Source organism: Globicephala melas, chromosome 1 (genome assembly GCF_963455315.2).
Source record: "Globicephala melas chromosome 1, mGloMel1.2, whole genome shotgun sequence".
Classification (NCBI taxonomy): Eukaryota; Metazoa; Chordata; class Mammalia; order Artiodactyla; family Delphinidae; genus Globicephala; species Globicephala melas.
Genome location: NC_083314.1, coordinates 127,772,267 through 127,798,010, shown reverse-complemented (window position 1 = coordinate 127,798,010; position 25,744 = coordinate 127,772,267). Strand labels below are relative to the sequence as shown.

At 36.2% G+C, this 25,744-nt stretch overlaps 1 protein-coding gene across 7 annotated transcripts in view; it reads left to right on the top strand.

Annotated features, from left to right (window-relative positions):
* Nucleotides 1–25,744, top strand: part of LRRC7 (leucine rich repeat containing 7) — a 498,913-nt gene that overhangs the window by 341,342 nt on the left and 131,827 nt on the right. For 5 of the 7 annotated variants that reach the window (XM_060304379.1, XM_060304393.1, XM_030865914.2 and 2 more), the window contains 2 exons: nucleotides 14,135–14,209; nucleotides 20,444–20,588. In XM_060304379.1, coding sequence (XP_060160362.1) covers nucleotides 14,135–14,209; nucleotides 20,444–20,588 — 220 coding nt within the window. Of the gene's footprint in view, nucleotides 1–14,134; nucleotides 14,210–20,443; nucleotides 20,589–25,744 lie in introns of those variants that run through there. The other 2 variants (XM_060304389.1, XM_060304384.1) reach the window with 2 other exon arrangements.

The following is a 25,744-nucleotide window of genomic DNA, read 5'->3' as shown; positions in this document are numbered from 1 at the left end:
CATTTGCATTGTGATTAACCACCAGCCCTAACTAGAATGTGAGCTCCTTGAGGGCAGAGAATCTGTTCATTCATCTTAGTAACCGCCCTATGCAAGCCATGTATAGTAGAGAAGCATGTTCAAATTACCATCAACACTTGTTAAAATTTTTGACTTCTGGGTCACACTCTCAGAAATTCTGATTCAGTGGGTTTCATAAGGAGCCCAAGAATCTACATTTTATCAAACTCTTCAGATGATTCTTATCCACAGCAAATTTTAAAATGGTCACCAGTTAATAAGTATTTATTGAGTGAATGCTGACCTTTTTTCTCTCTTAAACTATAACATCATAAGGGAAAGACATGTGACTACCTAATCTTTGTATTTTCCCTAAGTATATGGCCTAGCTGTTTGAACATAGGAACTCAAACGCTGTGGAGCTGACGTATGTTAATGGGATGACTGATGTAATTTTAGCTTTCCCTGAGGCACAGAAGTTGCTAGGCCATGAAGAATGAGCTGGTTTTGGATGGGTGGGGAGGGGTGAGAGCATCCTGGCCAAGAGATTGATATCATCACAAGGATAGATAGAGATGAGGAAACACAAGCGTGCTGAGGGTTTATTATTAGATTAGTGTAACAAGAGTAAACGTTCTCATGGCAGAGGAATGAGAGATGAGGCTGCTTCCCCACTGTATAAAATAAGCTTTTGTTAGCAGAACTCTCATTTTCATTTTAATTTAATAATGGCAAAAATAAGTGGTTTTGAGGTGATTAATGACCAACGAGAGAGCTACAGTGCTGACTTGGCCAGCACGGCACATATAGAAGTACAAGATTTAGTACAGAATTAACCTGCCCAAACATCTGTTCACAACTCCATATGAAAAAGAAAAAAATAGACCATAGCATATGTTACAAGTGGAAACCTGAGAAACTTTTTTTCACATCATGTTTGTAGGAATTCATGTTTTAGCAGTATTCCTTATTGACTCACTAATATGAATTTGAACATTAAATAACCATAATAATGATAGGCAAAAATTTAAGAAATCGTTCTGTTCACACATGAAGAAAAGAATAACTTGTTACAAAAAAGATAATAAATTTGCAGTTAAAATATATTCCTTTGTTCCTGTGACATAGCCAGCCTTGACCTATACATCTGCAATTAATCCAGTGGGACACGAGTTTATTCATCAAGTTGGCAAATGGTTATTAGCAATCTACTACTTGCAAAGCACTGTACATAAAATGTTAATGGTAAAGCACAATGTGCATGACACAAATTGAAAGGTTCATTCTTACATGGAAGAGAGGTTGATATGGGAAAATTAGTATCAACAAGTTATTCATTCATTCATTCTTTCATTCTTGGATGAATGAATGTAGCTCTATGACTTTGTTTTATTCTCCGTCATATCCCCCACGCTAAGCACAGTGCTTGAAGTATGTTAAGTGGTCAGTCAAATCTGTTGGATGAATATATTTACTGATCACTCTGTCAGACTCCCAGTATCCAAAATAAAGTAAAAACAGAGATAGTCCCTGCACTTGTGGAGTTGATAGTCTAGTGAAGAAAGCAAATATTAATCAAATGCATTCAGAAATGTAAAATTCCAGCCATGACAAGTGTTGAGGATCATCTAATGGAGTTTGGCCATACAAAGACTTTCCTCAAGGAGTGATCTTGAACTGAAATCTAAAGGATGAATGGAAATTAGCCAGACAAAGAAAAGGAGGAAAAGCACTTTGGGCAGAAGGGATAGTAGAAAAGAACATGATGAGTGACTGCAATATAGATTGAGAGGGAGTAACAAGAGTGAGGGTGGAAAGCTAGGTAGGTAAGGTGTAAGTATGTGATGATAGCTCAGGGAGTTCTAGAATATAAATAGTAGGCAAGATTACATAGGTAAGGAAATTTCTCATTTAAAGTTGATACAGTACAAATTGATTTGAGTTATAACCTCATTGCTCATTTGCAATATAAAAGAAAGATTTGTCTGATAAAATGTACCATATTTTTTATAGTGACAAGCAAAATAATCGAGCATGTAATTTCAAATTACATAACCTTGATCCTTGTAGATTGCACCAATAAATAGTATAATTTTACTAAATTACATAGCAGCAATTAGCTCTCAAATGGGAATTAATAAAGAAATCAGCACAGTACCATAAGAATAATTTGGGTATATTGATGTAGAACCCTATTGACAGATATATACCCTGGCGAACAGCTCATTCAACTGTTATGTGAAACTATTAAAAAATATAAAATGTATTGGTATAGTTCACATGATAGAATTTGTGCAGAAAAAAATAAAACCAAGACTTTTAAAGTGTTTTAAAGCAAATGTAGAAACAATGAGATGTTAAAATCATATCACAATACTCTTGAGTTTTCCCTTCCGCACTTGCACATGCACCTATATCCCATAACAGAGTACTGGACATGAGCTTGGTGCTCGGTAAGTACTTGTTAAATGTTCAGAAACGGCCAGTTAGAATACTTACAAATAAATATTCCAAGTTTTAATACTAATAATGAGAAGTATTATAAGTTGCTAGATTTAGTTGTTTATTATTATTATTAAGATTATAAGTATTAGAGTAAACAAGTTTAGGGATAGATGTTGTAGAATGATATAAATTTTCTTTACCAGTTCATATTGTTTTATGTGAGATATGGTCAAACAAACATAGTAAATATGCAGCAATATTTATATCTCTTGTGTTCTGATCTGATTTTTAATTGAGAATAAATGTATAAGTGAATAGTAAATATTAGAATGTATTGTAAATGTAGAGGACAACATATTCAGGAGTAATAAATAAAACAAACTATAATATGTTAAGGGTAATAAAATTAAAATATGCACACTTAATAACTAAAATTCTATTTAAAATAACCCATGGAGCTCTAATAATGTTTTAAAGTATTTATATTTCTCACAATACAGTTTAAAAGCTTGTGATGTGTAACACAAGATTTTATTGATGTAAATGCCATTACTATGTAGTGAAGTAAAGTAGGATAAGTATTGATACAAGTGTTTCCACTTCTCTAATGGGAACACTAAAATGCAGCATGGTTAAAGGCTTCTACTGATAGATAATACTATTTTTTTTTCTTTTTTTCAGTTAACACATGTTTATTAAGCATAAAGCTAAGTGGTAGGGATATAATGGTGTTGACTCATTTTTAGCATTTCCTAATTTCTACAAATTGAAGACAGGATGACTTTGGAACCCAAATATGAATGGGTCTTGTCTTGACTCTGTTCTTGCCTACCTCTAATGAGCTACTCTTGCTACCAAACACTTAACAAAATGATCTTCACATTGAAAGATTTACAATTTTTAATATAGGTTCTAACTTCCACTGATGTAAGGCATAATGATCTGCCTTATCATTTACTGGGTTTCAAGCAGAAAAGATATGTATGCATACTTGACAATCCAGTTTCTTATTTGCTGCATTTCTTACTGTTTAACAGATTGGTGACATAATTTCTCTGTTATTTTTTGTTCAAGTAATTGGGCATTATATACTTAATAGAAAACTAATTACTTATACACCAGATATTGATTACTGATTTTCAAAGCATTTAAATTCTGAATTACATTGAAATCACTCTGAATAGAAGTAGTCTTTTATGATTCAGAAAGTAAATCAGTTTTGCAGTACATCTGTTTGACCTTCAAGGCTCATTGCTGACATTTTTGCAACAAGTGCACTGCTAAGTGTTAGGGATTCAGGGATGTAAGCCCTGCTCCAGAGGCTTACAGTAATGAGTGTGGAACTAAGAGTTTAAAGAGATTTCAGGTTATTGGTTTGCCAGATAAACTAACTTTCACTGTATTAAATAAATAAAATCCAATAATGTTATCATCAAGTAGTAAAATAAAAAGAATTTTTCCAGTATCTATAAAAAATAGAACTAATGCTATACATAGATTCTTATGTACATCTTAGCAGTTTCATTAAAAAATATTTCTCACTGCTATTATAAATTAATCCACATTATGGGGTGGGCTTGACTAACAGCAATAAATAAAAAAAATAGTGACTCAGGTTTGTTTTTCATTCAGTAAAATAACTATATTGGAAAAAATATTTATCTGATACAGAGGAAATAAAACAATTTTAGATATTTTCATAGATTAGCTCATAGGAATTGTAAATTATAGAATATGGTGTATCTAAAAGTATATGTCTGTATTTTCAACATTTCAAACATTAATAAGAGAGAGAGAAAATAGGTATAACATAGAAATTATAGTTTACCATAATTATAATTTTCACTAATGAACATCCATATATCACCTAACAATTCTAGAATTTAAAATTGCACTGGCAACTGCAAATATTTTTCTGTATCCTGAAAATACTTATAACTATAAAATTTTCTTTAATCAGTCTTTAATATAAGTTTTTCATTTTTACATTTAAGATTGTTTTTTTCCCCTGATTTGCTACTTATCCTTTATTGTCTGACTTTAGCAGCTAAAAGTCTGACTCATGTAGCCGTATTTTAGGGACCCCAGCCCTAAAACTGCACAAGAGCAGTTTTCAGGGACACATCAGAGTGGCTTGAAGGGTAAATGGGACATAAGAAAGCAAAGGTAAATCGTGGCCAAACTTTTTCTAAAGTGTCTCTGCGAAGAAGACCAAACAAATGGAAAAGTAGCTGGAAGGGACTATACAGGCAATGAGACAAACTAAAGCATGTTTGAATGTGGCTGGAGGCCACCTAGTAGAGACAGAGATTGATGTGTGTTGGAAAAAAGATTACTCCCGGCCTGGATCCCTGCAAAGACAAGAAAAGATGGAAGAGATATGATCCAGATCTCAAATGGACAAAAGGGGATACAAATTTGGGAGGGCCAGAGGTGCTTAGTGAAAGAAAACTCCAGAAGTGACTACAAAACACATAAACATAATGCACTAAATCCAAACTAAATGTATCCCCAACTCAGCTTCAACTAAACATAATTCCAATTGTGCCACATTGCACCCAAGGAACTATGATGCAGGGAAAGTCAATGTAGCAAACAACAGGAATATTAACTAATTGTTTTTAAAATATATTCCTCTGCAAATTTTTCTAGCCATGCGTGTGAGAGGCCTGAAACTTAAGCTTCATTACCTTTGGAATAAATCCACCTCAGATGGTGTGTTTGCTTGTTCATTTGTTTCAGAGAACTATAGGCTAAGTTATAACCTGGGGTAAGAGGAGGATTCAAGATTGAAGAACTATAATAGTCTCAGAGAGTTGAAAAGTAACTTCTCAGGGAAAAGTAATAGGGTCGCCTGTCAGTATTCAGTCCACATTTCAGGTACTTGTCATGAATTTACAGTAAAACCAGTCAAGCAAAGTGTGATTTTCTTCAACTAATCCTGGTGCAGTAGCAGAAAAGGCGGAAAGTTGGATTCAACAAACACTAAGTTCATCTAGGCAAATGTGACAGAAGGAAAGAGGACACATCTGCTGAGAGATGTTTGAGGGAAACTGTTTATAATGATGGAATGTTTATCATGAATCTCCGTGTGGTAAGGAAAGAAAGATAGGCAAATAAAAGTAAATTTAGCATATCAGTGATATATCATATCAATAACTTCTGCTAGGGAGTTCTAGGGTACTGGAGTAAGTGAACTGGAAGTATAGGAGATTATGGTCAGCCAGTGGTATATTTGCAATTGAGACTTCAAAAGTGATACATATATTTGTGATGACAAACTTTAAGTGGGAACTTGGGAGGGAGTTACTGAGATAATGTAGAGGAAAAGACTGATTATGAATCTAGATTGTTTTGTTCAATTCAGATGGAAATTTTGAAGCACTAGCATGCACAAATTACCATGGAAGGAATTGGAGATACAGAGGTGAACACGATTCAGTTTCGTGCTTCAAAGATCTTACAATGTAACTTGCAAAGTGCTACAGTAGGGACACCAACACAGGAGGAAGGATTCTTAACCCAGTCAGGGATCAGGTGAACAGGCTTTAAGAACAACATTCGCAAAGACCAGACTGCAAGATAAAACTTGATGCCTTTGAGAACAGCAAACAGTTGGGTTTTCCTTGAGGCTCACGTTTAACTGAGGGTGCTGTGAAAGAAAAGGCTGAGAAGTAAACAAAGGTCAGATGAAGGTCATTTTGTCTGATATGGTCAAGGTATGTGGGCCTTGTATTCTTTGGATAATGGAAAAACTGTTTCAAGCAAGAGTGGACATAATGAAATGGCCTACTGGCTGCAGTGTAGACAGAGGGCGGAGGAAGGAAGTAGCTGCAGTTCTTTGGAGAAGAAAGGCAAGAAGACCAATTCAAATTATGAGACAAGAATGTATTTGTTATACAGTTTTCACCCTTAAATTTAGATTGAGACAAGGTCATCAAAGCTTGCAATCTAGGTTGAGGGTAGTACATTAAATTGGAAAGCATGAAACCAGAATTGCTTCCCTTGTCCAGTTGTTAATAACATTTTGTAGGACCCAGCCTAGGAAACGTGAAACACCAGAATGTAATCTCCGTAACGGAGCTAACGTTTTTATCTCCAAAGAAATTAACTGAAGAAGTTAAACAATCTAAAGGCATGTAGGACAGAACAATTGAGAGAATGAACAAGTAGGCTTGTCATCAAGAGTTGAACAGTTTTAGTTATTTTGTGTATCAGAAAGAGTTTCCACAGTGCACCATGGAATTCATAAATAAAAGATTTCCCAGTTGTGAGAGCCATAGAGCTGGTAATAAGCTAGGTGTATTATTAAATAAAAAATTGAAGGAAAATGAGGGAAATTTTCTTAAAATGTAGTCATGTTTCCTCGGCAAATTGCAAACTCTAACGTTATCAAACAAAAATGGTAAAAGTAAAAAAAAATAATAATACTTTAAAGTATTGATCTCAAAATTTAGAAAAACTATAATAACTGAAACATCTCAATGAAATGTCATAATTGGGTCATTTTGATTGGAGAATATAATTTTTTAAATTTGCGTTGGTTATTTTACGCTTATTGATTTGAGAAACCACTTTCTAGTGTATTTGTCAGCATTTTGAAGCAGGTTCCATACTGTTGCCTTCCAGTTCTGCATAGTTTCTGGGAATAACAAAGTTTTGTTATTACAGTATCTGCCAGGTAATCTCAACAATTTTAAGACATTTCAAATGTAAAGTTCTCTTTTTAAATTTTAAAGTTTCCTAGTTTAATTTTGATAAAATTAGATAAATGTCAGATGTTATGTTTTTCAGTGAACATTTCTCTTAACCTTATTGGAAGAAAAAATTTAATAGGTGTATAGATAAATATAATCAAACTCTATTATCGAAATTAGTGGAATAAAAGTAACACATATAGTCATATCAAGAGAACAGAATAAAACTGCATATACATGACAGGAGTTATTTGAATTTATTGTAGTCATGGAAAATATATGTTCTATTTTTGTTAAAACTGATGTAACCCTTTTCTTAGCTCATTTCAGCTAATAAAAATAAGATCACTTCAAAGATAATTCTACAGTGGTTTAGGTAAGTGTAAATGTAAGACAAGACACTGAAATGTTCTCTAATGTTTTATTAAATTAATGCCTATATACCGTAGGAAATTTGGAAAATACAGAAGAAATGCAAATGAAGAAAAAAATTAATCATTATTCCATCATAATTTTTCTAATGTTTTAAAAATGAAAACAAATATAAAAATTTTAAAGTAATATATTAAACACCTGCCAACCAAAAGGAACAAATGTTAACTATTTTTTGTATTTGAGTTAGATTTCTTTTGTAAAGAAATAAAACACCGCAGATCAAGTAGAAATCTTTTATATTCTCCTTCCTACTCTTACTCCAATCCCAGAACAATTACTGTTTTTTAATTTGGTGTGCATCGATTCTATATATTCCTATTTTTACTGTATGTTTATGTATTCATAAATATATAACTTTTTAAAATTTATGTTCAATTGATTTGTGCTATACAAATTTTCTAAACTTGTTTTTCATTCGCTCTTTTTTGCAGGGTATATCTTACATAAAAATATAGATAATTCATTTTCATTTTTGTATGCTATACCAACATATTTTATCATAATTTGGTTATCTCTTTCCTTATGCTGTAGTTTATTTAAAGCGTGACCAACTTTTTAATATTATTAATTATTCTACAATGAAATTTTTCTGCAATAAGATTTTTCCATATTTCAGATGATTTCAGTAAGATAGTTGCCCCGAAGCAAATGTGAACACTTTTGAGAACTGATACATATTAGAAAATGTTTTCCTAAAAGACCAAACGAATTTATAATCATCAAAGCAGTTTATGTGAGTGCCCAGCTCACAGCACCTTCATCAGCATTGAATATGCCAAGCCATTCTTGATTTAATTCACTCATTTTTAATACAAACAATTGACTTTGAGAATGAAATTAAGCGGTATGAAAAAAGGCAATTTATGTGTTTGGTTGGGTGTAAGCCATTTAGTTTAGCTCCGAGATCCACTTTAAAATTGTCTATTGGTCATGAGACGTCATTGCATCTTCATGTTGTTTCAGCAAGGTTATGTATTGATCTGCTGAATACATTTTGTCTCTGTTTTTATTAGAAAGTTGCTGAAATTTCCTCTGTGACATATTTTATTATAACATCCAGTAATAAAAATATTATCTTTTTTTAGAAATCCAGCATATGCTTTACTTTCTTTATTGGGCGTTTGTGATCACAAGCATTCTTCATTATTTCAGAATTTCAGTCTTAAGCTGTAAGATGATGTCATTTTTGGAGCCAGGAGACTTGAGTAATAATCCCAGCTGCAGTTATGCAACCCTCATCAAACTATTCTCATTTTCCCCACAAAATGATTATCAGATTCTTCATCTGTAAAGGAGGACTCTTATTACCTTATTATATTATTAAATAAATTAAATGAGAACTTTTGAAATAAAGTAGAAATATAGGTTAGCAGCAGTAATCCCTCTCCTAGTTGTCTTAGATGTTAGGGTCCCCAGTAGAACCCATTGTGAGAGGTATTTTAGAGGTATAATTGATCAGTTTTATCTGCCACTTTGTGTAACACAGACAAGGGAGCAAACTATGCAGTCCACCAAAGGTTACCCAAATCCTCAGAGATCATGCAAGACCTTATGTTCCCACAGCGTCCTCCCCTGCCCACACACACCAAGATGTCATACTACCCAGGGTTACAAGCTTGAATTTTTTCATTGCCTTGGAACTACTTCAGAAATCTTAAACTCTGAACTTTTGCTCTCTCATTCTAATTTTTTATCCTTCTACTTCTCTCAATCTGTCACTCTTACTATACTCCTCTTTGACCTCATGGAAACCTGAAATCTCCTATTTCTTCTGTTTTTTTCCTAGACTGTCAGTTTCCCACCTGGCTCCCCCCAAAGTTAAAATAGTTACCATTGATAGAGCTTTTTTTTTTTTTTTTTTTTTTTTTTTTTTTGCTGTACGCGGGCCTCTCACTGTTGTGGCCTCTCGCGTTGCGGAGCACAGGCTCCGGACGCACAGGCTCAGCGGCCACGGCTCACGGGCCCAGCCACTCCGCGGCATGTGGGATCCTCCCGGACCGGGGCACAAATCCGTGTCCCCTGCATCGGCAGGCGGACTCTCAACCACTGCGCCACCAGGAAAGCCCGATAGAGCTCTTTTGATTGCCCTTAATTTCCTCTTTGATTCCCCTCCAACGATTCCAGTATGAACCATTCTCCCAAAATGCTCTTCGTATAGAAAATTCTTGCCCTGCCAGCTCGACAGATTACCTTGCTCCTTACTTCATTAAGAGAATTTGAGACCTTCAGACATGCTCCCTCTCAACTTCCAGCCTTCCCCCACCATGCCCACCTACAACCACATCAACCTTACTACCTTCCCTTGAGTCTCAGTAAATGAGGTGTCTCACTTCTATTCAAGGGCAGACCCTCTTTTTGTGCTATCAGTCCCATCTTTTTTGTCACCTCTTGGAATTTACTCCATTAATTTTATACCATTTTGTCTGTCCTTAATCTGTTCCTCTTTGCTAGTGTCTTCCTATCAGCTTTCTTTTTTCTCAACTTCCTCAATTTCTACCTAGTCCCACAACTTCTCTCCTCACCTCTCATCCAAACTTTACAAAGAATACTCTATCTGTATTGCCCGCATTTATTTGCCTCATTTATCTTCAACCCACTATAATACAGTTATCACATGAAATGGCTATCAGTAAGGTTACCAGCATGCTGCTATTTCCAAAATTGAGTGGACATCTTCATTTCTTATTTTACTGGACAGTTCTCCAGTGTATGATACTCTTGTTCACTTACTTATTCCTAACACAATTCTGTTCATTGGACTTTAATAACCCTTTAAACTCCTCTGGACTCCATTTCTTCTTGCCTTCTTCTGTAGTTTGCCCTTCTGTTACTGACCCTTTCGAGTCGGGCCCCAACAAGGGTCCTTCTGCTTGGTGTTGCTTGTGCCAATAGAATGAGACTGAGTTCGGTTCCGAAGCAAAGGAAAGCTTTATTCTTTGATCAGAGAATGGAGAGGTGCAAGCTCGTGCCCTAGAGCACAAGTTCTTCCCTACGGACTACGGGCTGGGCTGCTTCATAGGGGTCTCCTCAACAGGGCAGGGGCAGCGTTCTCCTGGGTCTGGTGCAGCTGTGCTGCTTCCAGCAGTCACTCCAGATCGCAGTGCTGGGTACAGCGTCTCTGCACATGGCCCACTGCCGCCATCTTGGATTTCGGTATCATGCACAGCACTTCTGCACACGGCCTAGAGCTGAGGTGTTGGGCTCAGCTATTTTGCACGAGGAACTCCAGTCTGAAGTATGGGGGGCAAGGCCTCTTCACCCGACACCCTATGAGCAAGTGAAACTAGACGAAGTACAAAGGAAAAAAAGGTTAGAACTTATTTTATTACCAAGATCCTATTTTTATTTCTTGGGAATTGTTAATGGGCTTTAACAGCAGCACTTCCTGTTTTCAACTTTCAAGTGTTAGTGTTCCACAGGGCTCCTTCCTCGGTCACCTGCACCTCTGAGTCCCTTCACATTCCCCGTAGGGAGCTCATCCACATGGGTTTCTATTTCCACAAAATGCCTAAGTCGTACAACCTTAGCACAGACCTATTCCTTAAGCTTCAGATTTTAATAGCCACCTGATTTCTGGACATCTCCACCTGTGTCTCACAGGAACCTAAAGCTAATCATGATCAAAACTAAATTCAGTCTCTTTCATAAATCTGCTCCTACCTCCAAATTCTGCACCTCCATTGGTGGCACTACTAAGTACTGGGAAACTGGGGGCCATGCATCTTCTAAGCATTTTCTGAACCCAACTTATCTTTATTCCTCATTATCTCTTTTATTACTAGTCCTAATAAGCTTTTCTGGTTTCTTTGTTTCTTTTTTCCACCAGGATAGAGTGATATATATAAAACATTGATCTGCCAAAATCACTTTCCTTTAGAAAGTTTTTATGCTTCTAGACCATAAGGTAAAGTCCTACCTCCCTAACAAAACATGAGGCCTTCACAGACCGGCACCTTCTTTTGTTAGCCTCATTTTCTGCTACTTACTCCTTTGTAAACTTGACAATCGTGTAAAGCAAACTGCCTGTTGTTACCATTCCTACACCATGCTGTTTCTCACCACTCTGCTTCTGGCTAAAATGTGTTTCCTCTCCTCTCCTCTCTTCTGACCAGCTCCTTCATATCTCAGCTCCATGAATCCATGTCTGGTTTCCCTCAATACTAAAGCATATAGGTACCCCCTTCTTTATATTCCCATAATGTCATGTATTTGTTCTTTGTATGTTTGCTCAAGAAATAGACCATGGGTTTCTTGAAGGCAGAGACCATACCATGCATTATGACTCTAGTGCAGTGCCTGGAACTTAGAAGCTGTTTAATAAGTACTTACTGAATGAAGGGATAACTAAATTATGAAAGTACTATATATTCCTTCTTGTCATTCTTTTTCTCATATGGTGTCACTGTGTGGCAGGGGCAGTAGTGTTCACCAAATATTCCATGAATTCCTCCTACATTTCCCAGCCTTCCCTAAACTTAGGTCCTAGCCATATAAACAGTTCTGGACAATGAGCTATAAGCAGAAGCGATAAGTGTCACTTCCAGCCTGAGATCTTTAAGAGCAGTGGCTAGTTTTCCATAGTCGTTCCTGCTTTGGCTCTTCTGGAAGTCTTGATTTGCAGGTAACACAAGATCATGGTGTAAGAAGTAATCCTGTTGTGTTAAGACACTGAGATTTCAGGATTAATTTGTTACCACAGCATAATCTAGTCCATCCTGAATAAGGCTCATTGTTTCAAGTTTATACACTAATCTCTATCTTATTACATACATAAAGTTGTGTTGAACTTATCAGGTATGCAACTCTTTCTCTTCTCCTAAAGTCTGCATGATGCCTGGGCTTAGAAAAACTGCATCATGTGACCGATGTTTTCCAGTACAGAGATGGAGTAGTTCACTACCTGTTCCCTATGATGTAAGTGACAGTGGAATATTTCCTACACAAAGTATCCCCCCGCACTTACTCATGCAGTCCTTTTTTTCCCTGTCATAACTTTAAGTTTTGATGCTTGTTATAAATGAAACTTCTCCCAGGAATAGTACCACGTTCCACTGCAATTGCAGGCTAAAGGTATCAGAGACTATTGCCAAAGTAGTCCTGGAAGTCTCTGAAGTGTATTGTACTGACCCACAATTATCAATAGTCTAATAGTAACATTGATACAATTCCATTCTTTTCCACAAATATTCTATCAAATACACTGGCTTTCCTAATTAGGTCTCAAATTTTATTAAACTATGGTTGTATCTTCTTTCAGTGATAATTTTTTCAGTTGGAAGAGACAAAAAAATCTGACTTCAGGTGTGGCTTAATTCTAGACTTACATGATGTCATCAGGATCCATCTTTTAACTCAAACAGGCTTTGCCCCTTTCCTCATGCCTGAAGCCCCCAGGACTGCACCCTTCCAGTTTCAAATCCAGCAGGCAAGAGCAAGTCTTTTCCCCAGAAGTCCCAGTCAGAGAACCATTTCTTCTTATCTGCTCTGAATGGATCCTTGAGCCAAACCCTGTGGCCAGGTGAAGATAATGCACTAATTAGCTTAGGCCTTTGTCAGTTCCCTGAAGTGGTAAAAAGGATTCAACTTCAAGGGAAGCAGGTGGCCTTAGGGTGAGGGAGGGGATGATTTCTGAAAAGAAAACAACAAGAGGTCATCATAAATCAAGAAATGATGCTGGCAGCAATAACAACCTCTATCTTCTATATATAGTCTGCTGCCCAGGAGATAGAAGCTAGAGACAGCTTCTAGTTAGGGAGTTAAAGTGTTTCATTATGCGCTGTAGGTTACACCTTGATTATATTCTCTCTCTTTTTTCTCTGGACTTCTCTACTATTCTTTACTTCTACTATTCTTTTCTCCCATATGATGCCTTGTGTTTTAGTTGTTTATATGCATTTGTCTCCCCAATTAGATCATCAGCTACTTCCAGACAGGAACTGAGTTTGAATAACTGTGGATCCTGCACTGTGTGTTTCTCGTAGTAGGCATCCTCACTATTCAACAACTAATTATTTGTTGAGTAAATGAAAAGATTTCTTATCTTTCTTAGAGTGGGTTTATACTATTAACACATCATGGTAATGTAATGCCTGGGAGCTGGGTGAGGGGAGGGAGATGTTTTTGTGTATGGTGTTAATACACACATATGATAAAAACCTACTATTTACCAAGTATCATGGCAAACAATGGGGATATGAGGATACAGTGATTAAAAACCAAACATTACTCTGCCCTTCAAAAAGTTATACTCTAGTGAAGAAGACAGAGTAGAGTATAATAAATACTACAAAGGATAATTGTAGGGTGTTAAGGGAGAGTAATAGATTTTAACTTTTATTATTGTTGTTCTGATTGTTTCCACATAAATTCTAGGTTGGCTACCTCAGGGATTACCAGTTGTGCTGGAAGAGGTCTGTTAAACTTGGAATTTCTTATAGGATTAACACTAGATTCCCAAATCAAAGTTCCAGATCCAAGAAATTACATCTTGTATTGTGACAAGAAAAGACTAATTTAGTTTTCTTCTCCTCTCTCTTTTCTCCCTACTCCTCTCCTAGCCTGAAGTTCTGGATCAAATACAAAATTTAAGGGAGCTGTGGATGGATAATAATGCATTGCAAGTGCTACCTGGGGTATGTAAGTTTTTATTATGCCATGTTGTCTCGCATCTATGTTGTATATTAATTGTAACTGATAATGATTAATCTTACATCTTAAATCCCAGTGTTTTCATTTCAAAGTTAAACATTTGTTAGGAGTGTTCCATCATCAAGTGTTTTTCACTAATTTGTTTTTTTTAATATTTCATATAACTTTTATGAGTGTTATAGGTGTGTAAAATGTATGAAAATTTTTAGTGTCTCTTAGGTGTATATTTTTCATCTCCTTCCCTATTTACTGTTTTTCAAAAGCTGAAACTTTCATATTGTTAAATGAAAAACAATGCTATACATAATACCAAGTCTTACTTTTACAAAAGCAACCTTCTTGTAGGTAACTAGATAATGGTTTCTGCTCATATTGTTAGAGCTCTTGCACAATACAAATCCCTCTCTCTTGGTTCAGGTGATTTCCAATAGAACATATTTGAGTTTTTGAAAAAGGCAAGGAGCATAAATTGTTAAAAATAGAAAGTTAAACTAGAATCGATTTTTCTTCTCAACTAACAGAACATCCAATAATACCTCCTGAAAAGTAGGTTTATCAGTCAACTCATTGAGTGTGACTATTCATTCCTTTTTCATCCAGTGAGAGAATGGCTTTCCATAAAACACTGCTTCTTACCACTCATAACACATGCACTTGAATATAAGCATGTACACACACACACACACACACACCACCACCACCAACAACAACAACAACAACCACCACAAGGGTCTCTGGTGAAAGCCAACTCTAAACTCCTTGCATTGGGCTGAGAAGCCAGGGCAGCTGGTTGTGTAATAACTCTTCAGCCACTGAGATTTAGATGTATATTCCCAAAGTCAAACTTATTCCTTGTTTGAATTAACATTTAAATTTTTTTAAATGATTGCAAAAGCAACAAGAACAGGAAGCTTATTCTCTTTTGAACAAGCATGGGACCACATAAAGAAGAAAATATGACAAAAGATTAAGGAAAAAATACTTTCTCCTCTCACCAAAGGAATACATTTCTACTATCATCACAAATGCAAAACAGAAAAGCATGCATGTTTTCTATTTATTGATTTATTCAAAAACCATTTGAAACCACAATATACCTCTATGAACTAGAAACCATGTTAGTCAGGGTTACAAAAATAATATACTCAGTGACCTTGAATATATTTGTTTGAGGGGCTCACATATAACATGAGAGACAAATCTGTATTCCACTACACATAGCAGAGACTGATTTGTATCATATTCAAGGTATGTACTAACCCTGGGGCAACAAGTAAGACAGTGATCAATCCCTTATGCAAATACTGAGGAATCAGAATGTATGTCTAGTTGGAAAAGTTTATACCTGCTTCTTCAATGTATTCATGTATTCAAAAACACTTACATAGCATTTATCATGGGCTAGGCGCTATCTAGCTATTTTACAAATGACTCACCAAATTCTCACAGCAACCCTGTGAAGCAGATTTATTACCAACCCCATGTTATAGATGAGGAAACTGAAACAGAAAGAGTAAGTAACTGGGCCAAGGTCACACAGCCAGTAAATGGTGGGTCTGTAATTCATACCAGCTCCAGAGGCTTTTGTTCCTCTGATGCTCCAAAATTCTGTTGCTATAGAATCAATAGAAGGTATAAATGAGAATTAGGCTCATCTTACTTTTCACAGTTACTCCATTCCCCAAATCCAACCTTGGAAATCAATTCAGACCTCTAATCCCTTAGTTAGTGTATTATTTAAATGGAAAAGTAGTGGTTAAATCTTCTGTAAAACAGTGCTGCCTAATTTTTTCTCCTTCAAAAGTAGATTTTTTATTACATACTGCCAAGTTTAAGTGGATTTCCCACTTTAGTTAGTACACTTGAATTCCACATTTTGTGATGCTCCTTGTGGGAATACCCCACACCTCCCTGCCCTAAACAGACATGGTTTCCTGGATGTCCAGTGCTGGCAGTTAGTTGTTATGCAATTACCTAGACATGCTTGACTTTGAAAGGCTAATCTTGAATACAGTCTTCAGCCCATGTCTGACAGTTTCACAGGATAATTAATCCTAAATATTTAGTGTTATAAGACAGAGGTCCCCAACCCCTGGGCCATGGACCGGTACCAGTCAGTGGCCTGTTAGGAACCAAGCCACACAGCAGGAGGTGAGCAGTGGGTGAGCGAGCGAAGCTTCATCTGTATTTACAGCTGCTCCCCATGGCTGGCATTACCGCCTGAGCTTCGCCTCCTGTCAGATCAGCAGCGACATTAGATTCTCATAGGGGCACGAATCCTACTGTGAACTGTGCATGCGAGAGATCCAGGTTGAGAATCTAATGCCTGATGATCTGAGGTGGAGCTAAGGCAGTGATGCTGGCACTGGGGAGCAGCTGCAAATACAGATTATCATTAGCAGAGAGGTTTGACTGCACAGAGATCATAATAAATCGATTGCTTGCAGACTCATATCAAAACCCTATCAGTGAGTGGCAAGTGAAAACAAGCTCAGGGCTCCCACTGATTCTGCATTATGGTGAGTTGTATAATTGTTTCATTATTTATTACAATGTAATAATAATAGAAATAAAGTACACAATAAATGTAATGCTCTTGAATCATCCCAAAACCATCCCCCCCTCCCCCGCCCCGGTCTGTGGAAAAATTGTCTTCCACGAAACGAATCCCTGGTGCCAAAATGGTTGGGGACTGCTGTCATAAGACACAGGGGAAAAAAGCATGTTCCTTTTTATTTTTAGTTCGTGTACCAAAATACATTAAGCTAATATACTTTTTAAATACTTTTGGAAGCCTGGGCTTTCATTTTTCCACTGTTTTTCATAAATCAGAGAAGCAAATAGATAATGATCAAACATTAGTTTGCTACAGAGCTCTGTCTTGTGGCCATCACTCTAAGTCAATCAACCAAAATATGACTAAACAGCAAACTCCAATATCTTCTTTTGCTTGTGATGGCTTCGACATTTTATTTGTTGCCCACCACTCATCTGTAGGCCCCTCTATGTTCAGAGAGATGTTGGAGCAACATTCAGCATCCTCAAGAACTCTGAGACATTGGGCCTCAAAGGCCTTTATCACTCCAGGCTACTATTGCTTTTATAAGATGTTTGAAAGTAAGGCTTTAGAAAGATAAAAATAAACACCAAATTGTTATTTTGCTTCCAAAAAAAAGATATTTAGAAACTTCACACCAAAATATTTATTGAGTCTGCTGGAGATAGCAATTCAGGAAGCTTCAAAGAGAAAAGAAATTTTCTCATCGTAATGAAACAAAAAAAGAAATATACACACACATAGACACATAATCATATATATTATTCTTTCTATGCTCATTAGAAGAGATGAGCTAAGGTAACATAATAGTTCCTTGGGGTAGAGAGATATAAGTAAAGTGACAGTATTTTTCCAAGGAACATATTTCTAGGCATGAGGAGAAACTCAGCCCCATGGCCTGACTCACCCAGAGTACCCAGTTCCGAGCCTAGCAACTATTCACCTGTTCTAAGACTGTGTTCACCCTCTGCCCACATGGGGAACTGGAGGAGCAGGGCTAGAGATATGAGCTGAGTTAATTAAGGCATCAGTCAGAAAGTGCTAATGTAATCGGTAGGCTTGGCAGTCTGAATTCCGGTAAAAACGAGTTTGAATTTTAGCTCCACCCCTTATTAATGGAACAACTTTGGAATGTTACTTGTAGTATATCCTGTCGTGCATCATCCTCCTGGATGAACTCCCCAGCTTCTGGGCATGCTGCTTGCAGCTCTCCACCCTCTTCAGGAATTGCCTCAGCTGAGAGAACTTTCTCATGCAGGGTTACACCCCTATTCCAGGAGACCTGCATCCAATGATCAATCAAATAAGACTCTGAAGGCCTGGCCCCTTCCCTGCTACTTCAATACTATTTGAAGGGTCAGCTGAGGAATTCCTCAAAACTTCATCATAGCCCACCTTCATCTGTCCAATCCTGCTTCCTTCCTTCCCTCTTTCTTTCCCCTGGTATTAATCCCAAGAATCTCTCTCATAAATTTCTCTTTGTCTCCAATTCTCAGGGAAACCAGCGTGTGACATTACTTAACCTCTAAGCTTTATTTAATGTGTGTCCAAGTGCAGATTCTGATTCAATAGGTCTGGAGTGGGTCTGGATTCCACATTTCTGACAAACTCCCAGGTTGTACCAATGCTGCTGCTGTGTAAAACACATTCTGAGCAGCAAGAATATAAAGTATTATGTCAAGTAATATGTATAAAGTACTTAACACAGTGCCAAGTGTGTGCTTGCGTAATAAATTTGTTTATGTAATATTTATGTGTTTATACTCTGTCAAATAAGTAGAGACAGCATAGTAAATTGTATACAGGTAGACCAACAAGCAGATGACCCACTGAACACAGATATATGTGGGACATTTATTTGCAACTCATGCCCTTAAAGAAAAGGAAAATGAAGGATTTTATCTTGCTCTAATTCCCACAGTACATGTCCAAGCTAAACAATCACTATTCACTCCCTGCCCAATGTATGACCTGATTCCTCCCCCGTCCTCAGTAATCAGTTACTAATCCAATCATTTCACATTTAAATTTTTCTCGAGCCATCCCCTCTGCATCCTCACTTCTGCTGCCTTAACTCAGGTCCCTTTCATCTCCTCAGCTAAACTGCTTCCAAATCCTTCTAATCCTTTCAGATCTACTCTAACCCCAGTCATGAATCTTCCCTTCACATTTCCCTGAGGTCATTATTTCAAAACACAAATCTGATTATGTCATTCACCATCTTAAAAGCTTTGAATAGCTCTCCTTGCCTATAAGATAGAGATCACGTAATCCTCACATGACAGGCAAGGCCATTTAACAGCTGGCTTCTTATGATGCTTAATTTCATCACTGTATTCAGTGACGTTGAATCTCCCACTCTCCCTCAAACACACCACACTTCCTCACACTTCTCTGTGCTGTTCTCTCCTCCAGGTACAGTTTCTCCTTTTCTTGACAGCAGTGCCTTCCAGGAAATTTGCATCCCTTTGTTTCTAGGGCATTCTCTACATGCTTCTTTTATTGTACATATCATAGGGTATTATAGTTATTTATTTGACAGTTTCCTTCACTGCTATAAGCACCTTAAAGACTTTATCTATATCATGACAAGTCTCTTCCCTCACATAGCTGACTTATTCATGATTGTTCTCCAGTATATAATAAAAGCCCTGGTACGTAGTAGATCCTCGAAAGAACTGTTGAATGAACAAATTGATTCTGTGTAGTAGGATGAAGTCCAAATCACGATTTAATACCTTTCTTATGCATTTGAAATTGTAAGAATCAGAATGTCAGCATATGTTGTTTAGGTGGCAACTTTTTTCCTTTCTTTTCCTTCCTTCGTTTTTCTTTCTTTCTTTCTTTCAATTTACTTAATTCTACAGCAACTTTGAGATTATTGCTGCTATCTTTTAACATATTATCTCTGTTGGGAGATATATTCACATATCATAAAATTCACCCATTTAAAGTATACAGTTCAATGGTTTTCAAAATACTCACATAATTGAACAGGCATCACCACAATCTAATTTTGAACATTTCCATCACCACTGAAAGAAACATTAGCAGTTACTCCCTTCCTCTTGACCTTTCAGCCTCTAGCAATCCTTATCTACTTTCTGACTCCATAGATTTGCCTATTCTGGACAATTCATATAAATGGAATCATACAATAGGTGGTCTTTTGTGACTGGCATCTTTCACTGCATGTTTCAAGGTTCATCCATTTTGTAGCATGTATTGCTACTTTATTGCTTTTTATTGCTAAATAATACTGCAGCTTATGGATATACCACATTTTGTTTAACTGTTCATCATTTGATGGACATTGGGTTGTTTCCACTTTTTGCCTGTTGTGAATAACACTGCTTTGAATATTTGTGTTTCTTTGTGGATATATATTTCATTCTTGAGTATGTACCTAGGGATTTCTGGGTCATATGGAAACTCTATGTTTAATATTTTGAGGAATGGCCAAACTGTTTTCCAAAGTGGCTGTATAATTTTACATTCCTCCTAGAAATGTATGAGGGTTATGGTTTCTCCACATTCTCGCCAAAACTTGCTATCGTTGAATTTGCTTTTAAAATTAATTTATAGTGCTGTGGTTTTGACAACTTTAAAATATTTCCTGAAAGTTTCTCAACTAACCCTGAGTTTATGCAATGTCATCAAGTCTATAGGGAAGTTAAAGATGTTGGTGTACCTGGATATGTCAAAAAACAGAATAGAAACAGTTGACTTGGACATTTCTGGATGTGAAGCCCTGGAGGACCTCTTACTGTCATCCAATATGTTGCAACAGTTGCCTGACTCTATAGGTGAGAATGTAATATCTCTTCACGAATGTTTATGTCAAATATACTGTTTTCTATAGTTTGTTCGCAGATGTAGGGTATATACTCTTAGCATGATATTAATAAATTAGCATGATCATTATTCAAGGTGATAAAATATTTTACCAATATCTTAAAATGAAATGGTAACTATAGTTGTCAAACTCAAGAAGACTCTCCTATTAAAATGATCCTACTAAATTGTTATATTTTAAATAATTTTAGATCTCCTAAGTTGTAAAATGTTATTAAAAGGAGTATATATCTTAGATTTAAGTACTTTGATAAACATGTATGTCTCCTTTTATTACTATAGAATTACAGTAGCTTCTATCCACAGCGTGGCTATATTCTATTTTTACTATTATTGTAACATCACTATAATAAGGAATGACACAATAAATATGAAATATCTTCATATTTCTATTATTCAAAAAAGATATCTCACCTTTATATTTAAGATTCATAAGACCAGATATTTTGTCTGTTAGTATATATTAACCACTCAATCTATTTTTGTCATAACTTTTTATCTGAGTAAAATAATGAAAGAATCTAATTTAAATAGGAGTAAACCTTTTGTATGTATATCTTATTATTATTTTTTATGAGAAGAAAGAGCTAGGAGAGTAATCATCAAACTACTTAACTTTGGAATGTAGTTTTTAACACTCTGAATTAGATGTATCATATGTCTGGAACTTATTAATGCTTCTAAAAATTGAGTCACAACCTAGGTAGCCTGATTGAAGGGAAGCTAGAAGACAAAACAGTTTCCCAAATTTTTCGTCAATATTTTATTGCTTCCATTTTCACTATTCTTTCAGGCTAATAGAGAATACTAGTTTTAACAGAACAGGCTGGCTTTTCTTTCTTTGTAGATTTGATGACTTTTTTATTTATATAATTATATATTTTTATAACAGTGTTTCTCCAACTTATTCCACCATAAGACTTATCTGAGAGCTTTATTAAACAGTTCCACATTTCCAGGCTCGTTCTGTGAAAAGTCTGATTCAATAAATGTGTAATAAGCCCTCTGTTCTGTATTCTTGTTAAATACCCTAGATGAAACTTATGATCAGATAAGCTTAGAAAATACTATTTAGTGTTGTAGAAGGTAAGGAAATATAATAGTTTAAAAGAGCATCCTCTAGTCAAGATGATAGAGATGGTCATCTGGTCAAGATAACCATATGGTCAAAATACATATCTTACTCTCCTACTCAATCACCACTCCATGCCTCTTCAAAGACACAATGAGAATGGAAAAACTATATTAGAAGAACATATTTTTGTTCATTACTGCCTCTTCTGTACAAAGAATTATGCCTGGTGTATGGTAAGTGCCCCTTAAGTATTTAGTAAATAAAATAATTTTGCCCTGCTTAAGAAGAATGAACATATACCTGGATTTGAGACATAATGGAAACACAGCAATGACCCCAGGCCTGACTGATAAATTGTTCCTGCAGTGAAAAAAAAAAAAGACCTTAAGCGTAACAGAAGAATACAGACTTACAGGGACTGAGGCAGGGAAGGGACCCTTTTCTGCAAAGAGAGACTTGAAAAAACCTGCAACTAATATGTAGAGCTAGGGTGGAAGGAGAGAACAGATACAGATTCACTGCTGAAAATTATGGCTCGTCACAAGCTGGTTTGGACTGAATCTGCAATATCCACATCAAATGAGAGTACCACGTTGCTAATATAAGACCTGGTTCTGAACTCCAGAAACTTGGGGGTCAGGTGGAGGTAACCATAAGAGTGCCAGGCAGGGAGGGGTGAGCATAGGTAAGGAAAAAATATTCACCCTCACAAATGGGCATGAAAACAAAAATTTTAAAGGAAAACTAATGTTACAACAACCCAAAACTCAAACAATAGGAAAATTTACCCCAAGGGAAACCAAAATTATCAAGCAATGTTAAAAAAAAATTTTTAAGTATGTGCAGATCCTCAAATAGATAAAAGGAAGAATAACATTTGTAAAAATAAAAATAACTTATAAAACAAAAACAGGAGCTATGACTAAGACCACGTGGTTATAAAAAAGAACCAATTAGAAATTCTGGAAATGAAAATGTCACATAGTGAAATAAAAGATGATATGATTATTTGTTTAAAATATCTTCCATTAAGAAAGCAGACTAGGGAATTAGCCTTCTGGTCTGGGGAAGGCAGCATGTATAGATGATAGAAAATATCAGATTAGATCCTGGGATGATAAAACAGACCAGCACAGGCAGGTGGTATAACATATTTAACACCTTCACTTAGAATCTGAGTGGTTCTCAGATTAAGAAAGTAACTTGTTAGTAGCTTACTCCTGGAACTATCTTTGGACCCTATTGACCTTTTAGGGAAAATTGCATTTATACATCTGCAGAGTTGCCAGAGTACCTGATTATACACGTAGAATGGCTAACTTTCCTCTAAGAATTTCCTTCTTGGTCAAGAGAAATACCTGGGAACTCTGTTCAAAAGTCCTAAAATAATTTGTTGATTCTAATTGGATGGTAAATTGCATCTCTTCTTCTTTATTTGAGCATGGATCGTCTATTGGACTACCAACATTTAAAAGAATAAAAGACAAGAAACGTCACAGTATTAATAAAGGGAAATAGCAACTAAAATAAAATCTTTACTTCCTTTACATCTATTTTAATTCTGCAGTTGTGGGGTATTTGAATGGAGTGATATATTCAACAATGAACCCTGTATGCTGAGTCCCTTTCCTTGTGCTGGTTGCAGGGAAAATGAAGGGGGCTCTTTACATTTTCAAGATAAAGCTTTAATAATCAGTTTCTTTGGATAGCAGAGAAACTCAGTAAAGGAGAATATAATTTTTTTACTTTCCAAAATAATTTATCTTATTCACTTAGTGGTTAAAGACACAGGTTTTGTAGTCAAGCTACCCGAGTTCAAAGTCTGGCTTTTCTACCTTACTAAATGTGTGACTTTACACTAGCTACTTAATCTCTCTGTGCCTCAGTTTTATCATCTTTTAAGTGGGGAAGTAATAGTACTTGCATCAGGGGATTATTTTGAGAAATAAATGAATTAATATATGTAGCATTGCTTAGAACAGTACCTGGCACATAGTAAATGTTCAATCAATGTTAGGTACTATAATAATATAATAATTATCATAATCTTAGATATGATGAGTGCACAGCCGTTTGGCTTTCAAAATTCTATTATCTAGGGTAAATGCCATGTAAATATTAGCTATTTTTGATATTAATGTTTAATACATTGCTGCTTATTATATATTTATATATAAGTAGCTAAAATCATAGCAAAAAAAGCCTCCTTTTTCTTTCTCTTCAGTATATCTGAGTTGGGAATATAGGATAAAGAGGTGGGGAATTGAGGAAGAAATAGGATAAAGTACCTTTGGTGCCTGAGGGTAGAAGAGAGTCCAAGCAGATATGATATAGCTATGTAGTATTTATCTGCAAGAGGAAGTCATGAGCAACAGAGCTGAGGCTGTTGGCCTTTTTCCACTCCAAGGACAACCAGATTCCTACCGAAGCTCCAGAATGTGTCCAAAGGGCACACCCTTGGATGGAATATGTGAGTGACAAAGCAGCCACACCACAAATGAGTGAAGTTCCCTTAAGTCCACAGACGTGGAACTAAGAAGGGAGCCCTAACTCACTTCAACCTTTAAAGCTATAGAAGCTTCTGTCTATTGTCAGAGCCACTACTCCATTCTTCAAAAAAAATCTGTTGCATCAGTCTTTTGGCCTTAATCCCTATCCTGCCTCGAAATTTTCTCACCACTACTTCAGACCTAGGAACTGTGATTCTCTTAAAGACTGCTTTGCAACCTGGTTTCATGTTTGCAGAGCCATCTGTAACCCAGCCCAAAATTTCTCGTGACCAAATCAAGCAATGTTGAGACTGTCAGCCCTCCTCTGGCTCCACTGGTGGGCAGGGACAGTAGTTTGATCAGGACTACAACTCATTTAGCTGTAATTCATAGTCCCCTGTTGTCTTCACAATTGATGAACAAGCTCAGGAGTTCTTTTATATTTCCAAGGTCTATAGTTTCTTACACATACATCAGAGAAGCTAAAGTGATTCAGTCACCCTTTGAGCATAGATGAATATGGCAGTGGGTATTCAATTTCAGAGATAAATTACCCCAGTGAGAATTGTTTTCTTTCTCAGGTGCTACTGTTTTCAGCCATGTATCCTAACAGCACAAGCTGATGTATTAATCTCCAAATATTGTAGGTATTTTCTAACAGCAGTCTGATAGTGATAACATTTCTCTCAACTAGAGCAGAAATTCTGAGTGCTTCTGCAGAATACGTAACTGAGCATAGTGAAACTTAAAGTGCAACAATGGCTTTATTTCAGACTTCTTGTGACTTACTTTTTGCCTTTAAGATATGCTCAAAATACTTGAGGTGGGTAGGCATGAGCTATAGCAGTGCTTCTGAGAGCATGTTCGCAAAACACCACTATACAAGATACTCTGTGCATACACACAAGTTGCCCAATAACTTTAGCGTCACCCTGTTACATTAGCATATTAAAAATTCCTAGAAAAACTTCATTAAAGAAATCTGGTTGATTTTGTTTAATTTAGATTTCCCAAACACATTCAACCATGGAACCTACTATATCCATCAGAACAAGTTTTCTGCAAAACAAGTCGTCTATAGTGTATATCTATATTCCAATGTAAAACAAAAATTAGCCACTGTTAATGCTTTGTCTTGGATTTTAGCTATTTAAGCCATATTGATACAATGGGTTCTGTTACGGCCGGGTAAAGGAAGCTGTTCTTCAATTACTCTGTGGTTTTTGCTCTTTAAAACCCTGGGAGTAGGAGTAGATCAAGCAGTAAAGGTATGGAGGGCATAAATCAGACAGTGAAATATAAATAGTTGGAACATCAATTCTTGGCCAGTTCTACTTGATAGATTAAAAGCTACAAGTTTTTGTGCTTACTGCTGATCCAAGTCAAGGATTTATGGTAACAGAAAGAGTATGAAGTCATACGTTGTAATTTTCCAAGTCGATAATTATAACCACTACACTGCAGTACTTCAGTACCCATTTGTTGATTATTAGGCTTAATTCAGATTTGTTTTCAATTTGTATCACAACAGGAATATTAGTTA